This window comes from Embiotoca jacksoni, unplaced genomic scaffold, assembly GCF_022577435.1.
Source record: "Embiotoca jacksoni isolate LCO1_2020_lvr unplaced genomic scaffold, fEmbJac1.0.p SCAF_9, whole genome shotgun sequence".
Taxonomy (NCBI): domain Eukaryota; kingdom Metazoa; phylum Chordata; class Actinopteri; family Embiotocidae; genus Embiotoca; species Embiotoca jacksoni.
In genome coordinates this window covers 20,253,303-20,266,715 of record NW_027185447.1, presented here as the reverse complement: position 1 = coordinate 20,266,715, position 13,413 = coordinate 20,253,303, and the positions used below count along the sequence as shown (strand labels likewise).

The 13,413-nt window shown below is 43.4% G+C and overlaps 1 protein-coding gene across 4 annotated transcripts in view; it reads left to right on the top strand.

The window, feature by feature from the left end:
• The window catches only part of hspg2 (heparan sulfate proteoglycan 2), a 95,180-nt gene that overhangs the window by 25,583 nt on the left and 56,184 nt on the right, over positions 1-13,413 (top strand). For all 4 annotated transcript variants that reach the window (XM_069141451.1, XM_069141450.1, XM_069141449.1 and 1 more), the window contains exons 2-3: positions 1,034-1,163; positions 1,706-1,765. In XM_069141451.1, coding sequence (XP_068997552.1) covers positions 1,034-1,163; positions 1,706-1,765 — 190 coding nt within the window. The remainder of the gene's footprint in view (positions 1-1,033; positions 1,164-1,705; positions 1,766-13,413) is intronic.

Genomic DNA, 13,413 nt, shown 5'->3' with positions numbered 1-13,413 from the left:
TGGATTTTTCCCCTCAGGATGAATTGCAATATCTTTTCATCTCGTTAATACATGTAATATTTATTTATGACAAATACATGCAAAATTACCGGCAGCCAAAGCTGTACTTTATTTTTTGTGCAAATTTTCAAATGCTAATGGTGCACATTAAACACATAATAATTAGATTAGATAACCATTAGGCTAATGGTGCGTTCAAACACAAAGCGAATTATTACCGCCGAGTGATGACATACAAAGTCAATGCGAACGTCCACGAATTCGCGTCCGTGCAAGTTGAAATTATTTAACTTGAGCGGCCGAAAATTCGCTTCCCGTTTGGTCTGAAAACACATTAAGACAGTGGACATGTTAACTGTCCTATCGAAGAATAAGTACCATCCAATGTCAGTTTGTTTTTATACTGAAGTTTAATTTCGAGCCCCGGTGCTGTATATGTTCAGAGTTTTTTAAACCTAAATGAAATTTTATCTTGCGCTGATCTCGCTGCATTTCCATCCCCATCCTTCACCTATACTCCCGCCAATGTTCCCTTCTTTTAACACCCTGAATGACACGACGATCACGGTCTGACTTTTGAAGTCCTCTGAGCTGCTGCATTTATTTGAGGTGTTTACTGCTGCTGGAGGTGACATCATGTTTCAGTTATAGACTCTGTCCTGATTCCACAGTGAAGAGCCTGTTGTAAACTAGTCATGGTATGCTGGATATTTTGTTTTTATGTGTTCATATGTGGGTCACTGCATCCACTGCGTCCACATTAAGAGGAGAAAAAAAAAACCACTACAGTGTGTAATTTCTTTGAATATTCGTGCAGTGAAATGACTCTTCATGAACTTTTATTTGCCTGTAAATTCTTGCGAAGGCCTCAAAGAGATAATAAATGGTAAAAGTAAACACATCACAATGCCCCGTTTCCTGGCTCGGCTTTTGTTTTCCCTCCACCCTTCCAGGGTCCATGTGTAGCACTGGGTGTTACCTTTCTCCGCCGAGACTTCAACCCCCATAAATCTATCTTGTGTTTCTCTTGCAGGTGACTCAGGCCTCCAAGGTGTGGGGGGAGGTCCCGCTGCCCGAAGACTTGGAGGCGGAGAAACACATCCAGGCGTCTCCGAGCTTACTGGACGATGACGAGGACTTCGCTGCTGATGAAGCTTCAGGAGGTGGGCTTGGTAGATGTTGGGTAACCGCAAACCGCAGCGACAGCTGCCCTTAATTCGCAGGATTCATGCTTTTCATTATGCATTCCTTAGATTGTTATGCCAATCCGAAACAGAAAACGAAGGGATGTTGCAGAGACACATAATGAAATGCTTTTTATATGAACTTGCAGGATTCCGACTTTTTAAGTCAAGTCAACTTTATTCATGTCACACCTTTCGTGCAAAGTTGCAATACAAGGTGCTTCACAATAAAAAAATTTTTTTTTTTTTTTTTTTTTTTTTTTTTTAACAGATAAAGGAAAAGAATAACATTTTAAAAAAAGGTGATATAAAATAAATGACATGGTATATATACAATAAGTAAGTAAGTAAGAAAATGCTAAGTTAAAAAATGTCTTAAGATTTCTTTTAAAGGCATTTAAAGGGAGTTTTAATTCTCCTGCTGATTAAATCTTTGACATGTTATATACTAGTGAACAAAACAGTGTTTTCTTGGCCTTGAATCTGCACAAATCTCCGTCCTTCTGTTTCTGTGTCCAAAGACCTGCCCAGTGGAGAGGACGATGGAAGCACGCCGTGGCCTCCGGTCTCCGAGAGCACAGGTAGAGGAGCAGAAAATCCAGTGAATATAACAGTTCCCTCGGACAGATTATGTTGACATGTGGTAGATCACTCAACACGCTACAACTCCCTCATCTGGGACTTCAGTGGCTGCATGCAGTGTGTGTGTGTGTGTGTGTGTGTGTGTGTGTGTGTGTGTGTGTGTGTGTGTGTATAATGATACCTCCACATCCTGTTCCACCCTCTCTTCCCTCCTTGCCAGCTTACCGTGAGCCTGGTCATAACACAGGGCTCCGGCTTTGTCTCTGAGACGTAAACATCTTCGCTTCCCCTTTCATCTTTTTAACCAGTGGCAGAGGTGACCGCACAAATAAGACACATAAAAGCCCCACCAACAATAAAACAGCTGCAGCAAAGCACCTCTGCCACATTATGCAGACTTGGACAGCATTTATATGCAGGAAGCCCAGTATATCACAGCGCACATTAGCAGGGGGAAACAAAATGATTTTATAATTTAAATAGTGCAGTAAACTTTACATGAAGGTCTGACTCTTTAATCAGGCCTGTTTGCTTGCTGCTTGTTGCGCTTCCGTTCAGGGTTCAGTTTTTTTTATTTTTTTTATTTTCTCTGGATCTCTTTTCATTGCAGACAGCAAAACAGATAAGAGTTACTGCCGGTGGACCTTTTCACTGCGTGTGCCTGCATGCTGCTCGAACTCATCCACAAAGGACGCAGTAAGAGTTTTATCTCGTGACCCAACACATTCTGCTGAGTCAGTGCTGATCAATCGTAGCCTGCTTTTAGCAGAATAAGTTCTGGCCACCCACGATGCAGGATTGTTTCCAGTTCTGACGGGTGTACGTCTTAGGTTCATTTTGAAACTATTGAAGCAGCCTTTAACCAATCAGCATTGACCACCATGTGACGTTTGTTGTGCGCCAAAAACTCACCAAGCTGTAAAAAACAGCCATAACTACATCATATCGCTTCATCGTCATTGTTGGAACGACATTTAGAAAGAAACACTTCATCCTCACCGCACCCTGACTGGTAGCTGATTTGTCCAGCCTTCATGCTGGCTCAGCGAACCTTCATTCGAACATTATCGTCAAACTACAATCACAGCGATAACAGAAGCTGTGAGCAATAAGTGGGCGGAGCTTCAACTGTAGTTGAAATGACGGCCTGACATAAGAAGTCCCACTTTAGATACCTTCGGCGCAGGTTTTGATTGAGAGTTCGCCGTTGGATTTCACCTACTGATGACACACCGTGTGGCATACGATGCGTGCCAAATGAGAGGGCCGCATCATGCTTTGATTACATTTCCACATAGGAAGTTAGTTACACAGAAGCGGTGAAGTCGCCATGTTAACATTTGGTGGTTCCCTTTGATATGGATAACTCTGGTTAACCACTGAAGTCTTCGACTTCCTTAATGTTGGTGTCATTAACCAATGAACACCATTTACATCTGAAAATTGGAGACAAAAACCCAAAGCTGCCCAATCCACACGTTTTATCTCTATAACCTTCATCTACAACTATAAATCTTACTCGCCACTTCATAACACGCTCAACAAAGTCCCACTTCTGTTTGCTGCTTCTAGACTTTTCACTGTTACGTTTTTGGTTAGTGAGCACTTTTGGTCAGTCTAAACATTTATGTTGTACGACTATTTCCAGCTGCCGAAAATAAAGTTATCAAAACTTCGAGAGTTTAACATCCTGACGAGTCTCATCGTTTCCCTCCTCGCTGAGGACAAGAGCTTGGACACAGGTGACCTGTCTCCGTTTGCCCTTGGTGCCCAACGCTCGCGGCTCGACCAGTTAGGGGAGCTGATTACATCACGGCAGTGGCAGTGATTGTTTTGGTAGCTGCATTGCATGCTGACATCAGAGCCGAAGGCATATAGCATCATGTGCCTCGCTCCTAGAAATAGCACGGCAGCGAGGCCTCGCTGAATTCGGGTCGTTAAAGGACATTAAATGTATACGCTGCTGACAGCACGCGATTGTGACAGATTAGACTCGTAAGGTTTAACTGGAGCAACCTCCATATATTCTTAGCGTTGCTCAAATATCAACAGAGATGGATTGTTTAAGACAAAGTTGAAAGAAAAAGTGGTTTTTTTGTATTTTACTTGTGAGCTTTTCAGATTGTTTCATTTCAACCTCCTGCAGCAGCTCGAGGTTGTTTTGAAGTGTTTTGTTTCTCAGCCAAAACTCCTGGTGAGGACTTTGGTGCTTTAACCCCCCAAAGTCAGTTTGGCAAGATACAAATGTGCAAAAGAAAACCTAAAAGTCATAAAGTACAGGGCTAGTTTGCGTTGTGTTGACAGCACAAGATGGGAAAATATTCTCCGTAAATGTGCTCCCATTTTGCGGCGTGACAAACATTTCCCTTTACTTTAGTTTAATGCTGTTGTTTTTAGCTTCTGCAGCCACATAAAGCCTTAATGCTTTAATGTGGCAATTAAAAACGAGTTGTAAATTATGCAGTGCATTCCTCTAATATTTTGTCTTATCTCAGAGGTGGTTAGACGTTTACATTCAGCCGGGTATGATCACGGTACCATGATCAGAGGAGTTTGACTAATTCCATATAAAGATATGAGAAAAACAGCCCTTGGGAAGGAAATTCAGTTTCCTGTGCTGAATGCTGAACATTTGCAGAGTGTCTCTGTCCTGTTGGCCGTCCAGACGACTCACCCGAGCCTCGGCCTTCCTTCCTCCTCCACCGCTGTGAAGTGGATGGCGTAGGTGCCACGGTTGCCACCATTATGCTCTGTATCCTGTTGTGTGGCCGTTTGCGGACCGGTTGAGGAATTCCCATTTCCCTTTTATCTCAGTCGTGTTCATCAAATCTCTGCAAAACATCTGGAATTGAAACTATTGTTGTGATGAAGTTATTTAAAATCTTCTTTTGTCCATTGTTGGTCTTTGTTTCCTCTCTGATCGTAGTCTGAAATCTTGTCCGGAGAGTTGTTGTGAGTTGTGTCTCATGTCCTCCTGACCTTTCGTCTTGACCTCCACACTCAGAGCCCCGAAGAGATTTCTGGGAGACAAATCCAGCTTATCTCATCCGTGAGAGTCTCCACTTGTTCTACAGACATTCCCAGTGCACCAAGGATATCGGCCACTTTGTTTGGAGACTAAAGAAGAAAAAGTCCACTTACTGGTGATAGTGATGGTGATTGGTGAGGGGCTGCCGGGGTTAGGATCTTCCCAGCAGCTAATTTTGGAAGAAAAGCTTGAGAATAGATTTTTCTAAACAAGATTCAGGCCGGGCCAATATACCCATGTCCTGTATATGACCTGTTGGTTTTTATGTTCGCTAAATGAATGACAAGAAATATAAGTGCAGTGATGGCAAAGATATGTTTTGAAACAGTGTCATAATTCTAGATTTTGCCCACAAGAAAAAATAGTATTTATCATGTGTAAAAAGTACCTCCAGTACGTTTCTTGTTAGAAAACGATTTAAAGGGAACCTCAGTATCTAGAGATTTATTTTATGTTTTTAATATTTCACTGAGCTAAGAAATCAAACCAAACCAAATAAAAACAGAAGCGACACGTATCAAACTCTTACTCTTACTTTTCTGTAAGCGAGACTTGAAAAACTGAAGAAGTGAAACCTAATGATTAAAACTATTGGCTGGTCGACTTAATCGGCTGATATTTAATATTTCACAGATAAGTCAGTATCAACATATTTGCAGGTCAATGTGAGCTGACAGAAAAACTTTTTGGGGGTCGATTAGTCATTTTTCTTTTAGCTATTTTTTAAAATTTATTGTTTTTTATGATTATTAAATTCAAAGTGCAGTTCTCTGTTTCAGTGCACTGATGTCAGTGTGGACAAAAAATGGAAAGCATATCCTGCCTTCATCACATATCTTTGTCACCAGTGAAAAGTGTTTGAGAAGCACGTTTCAGGGATCCTTGCGGACAATGTGTTTGAACATACTGTGTATTCAGTATACATGTAAAGAATATCGACCCAAAAATTGTTATCGGAATTTTTTTAATTTCCTAATATTGTTATCGGCATCAGACCCACAATTCCAGTATCAATCAGGCTCTAATTAAAGCTAATTGCCATATGGATGTTCAGATAGAGTCTGGCTGCTTTTAGGAGATCGATAAACATCATCAGATATTCACCTTCAACGTCTTTGTGTAAGGTAGCTTTCACATCCCTGATGTCAAGTAAGGAGAAAAGTTTCATGCACCACTTCTCTACCCGGTTTTATCTTAGTCAATCAACAGCAATCATTTAAACATTAAACGCTGCATATTTGGTCAGAACAATGAGCTGCATTAAATGTTTGAATTTTGACCATTTTTCATGCAGAAAAGAACATTAACTGTGTTGTCTGCAGTCAAATTAAGTACATTTCAGCACGTGCGTGGTGCCAGAAACCATCGTGGATATACTCAGTGCTGTGTGACATGTTGATTTTTTTTTTTTAGATTAAATGCTTACAGATAAGCAGGGAAACATCCTTGGTCTTTAGTTTTTGTTGAACTGGGGGTTCAGGCCGTCGGTGATCCACGCTGACTCACAGACGAGGTCACGGCGTTCCTGTGTAGCCTCAGCTGGTTTCACTTCTAACCACATTCGTTGCCTTTTTTTGGCTGCTTGCTGCTGAAAAAAACCCAAAAAAAACCACACACACACAACTCGGGTTCGGACGGACTCTTCCGTTATCTCCAGAGGAGAACAGATGTTGCGGCATAAGTGGACAATACATCAGGGTAATGTAGCCTGTCGTGTCAGTTTGGCAGTCGGGGCAGTGGGCAGACGCTCATCGGGCCACCCACTCGGTTTTTGCTGGCGTTTTTTATGACGTCTGCGTGGCACTGCCTGTGTGTGTGTGTGTGTGTGTGTGTGTGTGTGTGTGCGTGTCCGTGTTTGTGTGTCGGATACAGGGAGTTACACAGAGGGGACAAACGCTGGCAGCTGCAGTTATTTTGGTGATGGTCTTTGTTGTTGCACTGCTGGAGGCCCTCAAGATGGTCACCCACTAGAAGAAACATACCTTTACTTCGTAATTCACTCCCATTTGTAAAAACTGTGAAAAAACACTGCCCGTAGATATCGAAGAAGCTATAGCTCAGTAAAAAGAAAGCTCAGAACAGATCTGTTTACTTTAGCCTTTAACTAGTTACTCCTGAAGGTCTCTTGCACTTTAACTACAGCACTTTTAAAGTATGGCTTTATTTTATATGTTTAACTCTGTTTGTGTTTAATTTTATGCGTTTTATTTCTTTTCTATATTTTCAAATGTTCCTTTTTTTTTATCTGTTGTTATGTGAAACACTGCCTTGTTACTGTAAACCACTTTGAGATGCATTTCTTGTATGAAAGGTGCTCCACAAATAAAGTTTATTAATATTAGTTGTATCGGAGCAGACGAAACGCGTTGGAGGACACGTTTGGTTTCTAATCTTTGTCTGAACCGTTCGTGTCGGTTGCTGATAAAAGCTTCGACCCTCCATTCACAAACGGCTGACTATCAGTCTGACCCGGTGCAATGCATTATGGGTGGGCATTGTCCTGAAACACTCCTGCTGAACGCTCTTAGTCACTGACTTGAGCTTTGTTACTGCACCTAGCCCTGTGATCCTACTCTGTTGTACCGACAACAAACGAGTTGCCTTGGAGAAGTGCCCTGTGCCACTCCCCTGTAGGGAAAGAGATGTTCAGGGTTTCATACAAAGACTCGGCTGTCTCTCTTTCTTTCTTTTCCCTCCCTGCAGTGTCAAGGACGGACGTGTAAACGTATACGTCCGTGTATTTTGATGACCTTCTTCCTAATCTGTGCTGCAACATATGTTAAAATTAAGGAAAATGGTTTGTTGTGTAACAAAACAAATAGCGAATTAGAAGTTGTGGTTGTTGGCTGAGTGTTGAATTGTCCTGTGGTTTTCCCCAAGATCTGAGAGTTTATTTGGATAAAGCTCCGCAGTTCACCAGTGGCTTCCTGGCTGAACACGAGAGAGTATCCATATCAAATAATACCTCTCCTGGGATTTGTTAAGCTCTTAACGCTTTTTTTTTTTCTTTTTTTTTTTTTTAACGCTCAGTGCATGCCCTTATTACTTACAAAATGATTATGTCTCTGCTGAGTAATTGTCTGCTCTCGTACAGCCGCAGCTTTGTTTCAGCCGGTGACCGTGGCCTGGAAAACACATGAAAGAGTGGAGAGTAATGATAAAGCTGCTTCCCTCCTCCTGCCCTCACTCCCATTCTGATTCTGACCGAGATCACAAACATATCAGCAGACTTTGAAGTAGCGGATGCTTCATTAGCTTTAATTAGTTTGGGTCACTATCCTTGAGGAAGACCTCAGATCATAGGCATGTTTTCTGTCAGTTGTTTCCTGCCTGGACTTTTAAGCTGTTTTGCGTCAGGGGGTCTCCAACCTTTTTAACTCTGGGATCTACTTTGACAAAATAAAAGTGTCAGAGAGCGACGACATGTTTAGTAACATTTATTCACATCGCTGAGCTCCACCCAAGCCAGCTGAATAAGCGTCTTTTATGTCAGCAATAACAACATGATACTGGACAGACATTTTGTTTCACAGCAGCATGAATTCAACAGCGTGTGTATCATTTTTTTTTCTGTATTTTTTTTAATTTGAAAAGTCAGCTGACCAGTGGTGTAACTTTGATCTCTGACACACTCAGTGACAGACGCTCGCTCTATAGCTCCGCCCCGCTGTTTTCGTTCAGCCAAAACATTGCATTTATGTTATTTACCCAATTAATGGACACCCTTTTCTTTCCAGTTCAGGGTGAGAGTCTTTTCTGCGTTTCGCAGGCATGTCGCAGTTTGTGTCCTCTGATCTCTGTGTTTCATGAAGGGTGGAGCTTAACCATGCCCCCATCCTCATATGGCCAAATATAAATGGGCGGCCCACCGAAGTAAGTCTATGCGTGGGAAGCACTGCCAATTGTCTGAAACTTCAGTGAGCGACTCAAAACCAGTTAACAAGCTACCTCTGTTTTAAATCTTACAAAACAGAATAGTTATTTTTTTTTATTGAAAGACAGAAACCCACCCAATGTTTCAAAAATAACCGAGAAGCTTCCTCAGTTGACATTTAACAGCATTCCCTAATGGTCTGAAGTGTATCCTAAGCTGTGGAAGAAGGAATGAGTCACCATAAAACTAAATGTGGTCACTGTGTCCCGTGCCAGTGCAGAGGGCTTAACTTATGGTAAGAGCACATTTTAATGGTGCTCAGTTGTTCCATTTGAAAAGGGGAAAAAAAACAGGAAGTAGCTCCTCCCTGCATCGCTGCAAAGTCCCAGGGTGGACGTAGGTGTCAGGGATGTGCAGAGCTGTACGCGCTAGTGTGTGGTTTGCAGGAGGCACTTCTAAAGCGATGCCCTCTGACCTTTTCTCCTTGACGCTGTCACGTGAGCACACTTCCTTGTGTGTTTCCTGACAGATGCTGGTTGAACTCATTAGTCACCAAAAAGAAACCTGCAGCCTCCTTTGTCCCACTGAGCATGACTGTCATCGACATGTGGCTGATTATGATTAGAGGGATTTTTCTTGTTTACTTCCTGTGATTTTCAGTGACTCTTCCTTGTTTCTTGTATCTGTCAATGCAACTCTTTTCTGATTGTCACTTTCTATTTTCTCTCCTCGCACCCAACCATTTCCTGTCTAACTCTCCCGAAACTTTAACCCCTCCGCACCTAACTCGATTCTTCTGCCCGGTCCTCGTGTCACTTTTTCTCGTTTCACCTTTGACCTCTGGCTTCTGTTTGTGCCCTGTCGACCTCGGCGTCACGTCTCCTTCCCCACTCCGTCGCTTGCTCTTTGCTCCTCGGCCCTCATTTGCTTGCTGTGGCACATTGGTCGAACTCTTCGTATCTAAGGAACGTACAGAGCCCAGTCGAGCCAGACGACAGTAAGTCTTCAAGCACTTCTTTCTTTCTTTCTTTCTTTCTTTCTTTCTTTCTTTCTTTCTTAATACTTTCCTTTCTTGTTTTTGGCACACTCTCCTCTCACCTGCTCCGCTCAGTTGTGCACACTCATTCCCAAACACACTCACAGATAACATTCCAAGAAAGACTCAGCTCTGGCATGTAGCGTTTGAGTCCAGCTGGTCTGTTTGTTTCGTGGAGGCGACTCCCAGCGATTTCTGATGCCAGTGGAAAATGATGGGCTTGTTCCATCGAGTAATTCAGTCCATCATGCTCGAGCGACAACACTTCCAGTTCCAGTCTTTGCAGAGAGATTTTGGAATGACACTCGCAAAACATGTGCTTCACACTTTTAATTTGACAAGTGCTTTTCATAATTTCCACCTCATGTCGACCGCCCCGTCCCAACACAGCAAACCAGCTGTTACGCAGAAGCACTGCAGCATTAAAAAAAAATTAAATTAAGTAAAAAAAAAGTACCGTATTGAAAACACAATGGGGGTTTTGATGCTTACACTGCAAGCTGTGGGAGAGCGCAGCTTAACAGTGAAGCCAGAATTCATTCCCGAGAGTTCCCCGGAGGGCAATGAGTGGACTTGGAGACAGAGTTTCTTGGCTGGTCACCAGCAAAAAGGGTTAAGTAGTAGGGGTCCTGTCTACACGAGTTAAGCTGAGACAGAAGGCTGCTGGCAAATTAATATATTATGCTGAGTGAGAAACAAAGATGAAGGAAGAGATGGGGATGAGAGAAAGAGGAAAAGCCAATGGAAAGGGAAAGCATTAAACATTTCTGATCGGGTCAGTGGTGCGTTGTGGTTTGGGCCTTGTTCTTATAAATTCTGGCTCTCCCTCACATCCCTGTCTAAATGGCTTGACTGGTGCCGGGGCAATGCCGCAGGCGCTGCCTTGAGGGGGTGGGGGAGGGTTGAAGGTCAAGCTCAATGCGGCTGGGCTTTAAAGGCCAGACTGGGCTCGCTGCTCAATCAAGTCTTTGTCTTCTGCATAGGCCTCTATGTGTTCAGAGGGGGGGGCCCAATGCACAAAGCTGCCACAGTTCTGCTGACCAGCTTTAATAGCTAAATAAGTTTTTGAATTAAGAGTGTGGAATGCTTTTTTTCCCAGGCACCATCATCTTTCTTTTTTTTTTTTTTTCTTCGTCCCGCTCGTCATGTCTGCACTCTTGACAGTTTCTTCACCTTTGATGATGGCGGGGCTTGACGAGGGGATCCCTCCCTTCCTCTCCCCCCCCCCCCATCGCTGGAAACAGCGAGTTGACGCACAGGAGAATGAATCTCGGAGTAAAAAGAGCCGCTCGTTAGCAGCGGGGCACAACCCGGCGCTCTAATCAAAGGATCTCAGGCGGCTTCAATCCCACTCGCCCCTCGGTCCATGGCGGCATGCTCAGAGAGAGCCGGGGCTACGAGGCACTGTTGACCTGCCGGCAAATGCCCACTCAAGTGATTAGATTATGTGCGGGTCAAAGGAAGCACTTTGATGAGTAACTTTGATGTTGCCTGTCTTCTGGGACCGTGTTCAGGCCCCTACAAGTCTTACAGTATCCAGGCTCCAGTCCAAGCTGCGCTGAGAGTCTTGCTGCTCTGTCGCTGCGTGTTCACCTTCACTGTGTGTTTTTATAGGACGTGCCCAGTTTACTTTGTCATAAATGAGGCCCTTTTCCTCACCAGGAGCGGGACGTTTTGTAGCGGCGGTAGTGTGAAGAGAGGACAGCTCTTTAACACGCCGACCACACAGACCGAGAGTGACACACAAAATCTTTAACTTTTAATTAAGTAGCCGCTGTCAGTGTCCACGTGTAATGATATATAATTATCTACAGTGAGGAGCAGGGGAAATTATATACACCAATAGTAATACAGTTTCTGTGCACTTTGTGCAAGTGCGTGTGTAGATTTATGATTTTGCACATATTTGGGCATGCACTTTGGCACCCAGAAGGCTCAGCAGATGCCTACTTAGAACATGACTCTCTGCTCATGGCATGGCAAGTAGCGTCTGACTGCAAGGAACAGTACAAATATTGACTTCCTCCCTAAACCCTGAGTGCCAGTCTGAAATCAGAGGCTGGCAGGCTCGTCCTAACAAAGTGTTGGCAGGATTGTGAGAACGGGGCACCCTGCGGGCCCGGGCTATTTTTAAGTTTCGTAGACTAAGCCTGTGACACTGGAATTTATAATAATACAGCTGAAATTTTTTGCTCATAATGACTCGGATATAAAGCTCATCGGGATGTTTTATACTCGCGTCTATACGCTTAAATTGAGAGCGTTTCAGAAACTACGACTGCAGTGGAATCGTTGTCAGAGACTTGTGTTGAAAAAAGTCATCATGCTCACTTTGCCGCAACTTTGGAAACAGCTGATCCTTTAAAACCCCGAGCTTACAAGACGTGGGACTAAAAATAGCAAAGGATTTGTGCAAAAGAAAACGTTAGCAGCGGTATTTATTTGTGAACTGTCCATTTGTTTATTTTGATCGGGGGATTTGTGACTGCTTTCTTGCCAATACATTCAAATAAATCAGCATGACATCATGATACATTGCATAAAAAGCCTTTTTTATGGCCTGTTGTAACCCACTTGTGCTGCAGATAGGTGGAGTTTCTTGTATGTAGGGCAACGTGAGACGAAACAAAGAGGAGAATTTCATTGTCGCGATGTAAAAAGAAAGTCAACTTTATCTTCTTTCGCTTGCTACATTTTGCGAGTGATTGGAGGACAGAGTCAACCTTTCTGGGTTCAGTGCTTTTAGCAGAGAAAATTTAAAACCAAGCAGCTGCTTTTAAGCTTTTGAAACTACTTCCACTAAGTGAAAACCACCTGTGTCTCCCGGCAGGTTAAAAGAGAAGCCAACTTCTGTTTGGCTCACGTCTGAAAGTGGACTGCTTTATGTTCAACAGGCTGAGCTATATGTTTAATGACCAGTCAGGCCAGCTAACATCGAGTCTCGGTTGATATAATCCCTGCTGCAGCCCCCCCTTCCTCCACCTTCCTGCCTCATGTGTGTTTGACTTGCTACATGATGAGGGAATGTTGAGGCCCCCATCCAGATTCATTCACAGGGGATTTTTTTTTTTTCTTCTTCCTCTGCAGCCGCTGGCACAGTAGTAATGCTGACTCAAACTCCTACTCAGCTTCCGACTTTCTGATATCATCAGCGTTCAGTAAGGAGATTTGGTGCGAACTCATGACCCTGATATACTGGCTGTTACTCTATGTGCTGTGTATTTGAATGCTTGCATGATGGACTGTATACAAAAGGTGGACGTACCTTCCGGCTCCAAACAAATGAGGCCGATGCGGAAGTGCCTTAAACTGCAATACCGCCAAGTGCCTTAAACTGCAATACCGCCAAGTGCCACTAGAGGTTGGCTCCAAAAAGCGCCAGTTTCCATTGTCTCCCATTCAACCTTTCTCATAAAATTTTCAGTCTAAAAAAACTTTTACACAGGTTTTCTGTGTCATTCGCTAAATTCACTCTTCCAGATTAGTGTTCTGTTGGTCCATCTGAAAATAATCCTGTCATTAATTCTAAAAGAACCTTCAAAAAGTTGTGTTTTTGGGGGCGTGTCTGTCTGATTGACAGGCCTGTGATGCAGTCAGGTTACGGCTATCGGTGGGCGGGACGTAGCATCATCCACCTCCCAGCTCGCCCAAATATGGTCACTTCCGGCTCCAAACCGCTCCGAACTAGCAAGATGGCGTGGGCCATTAC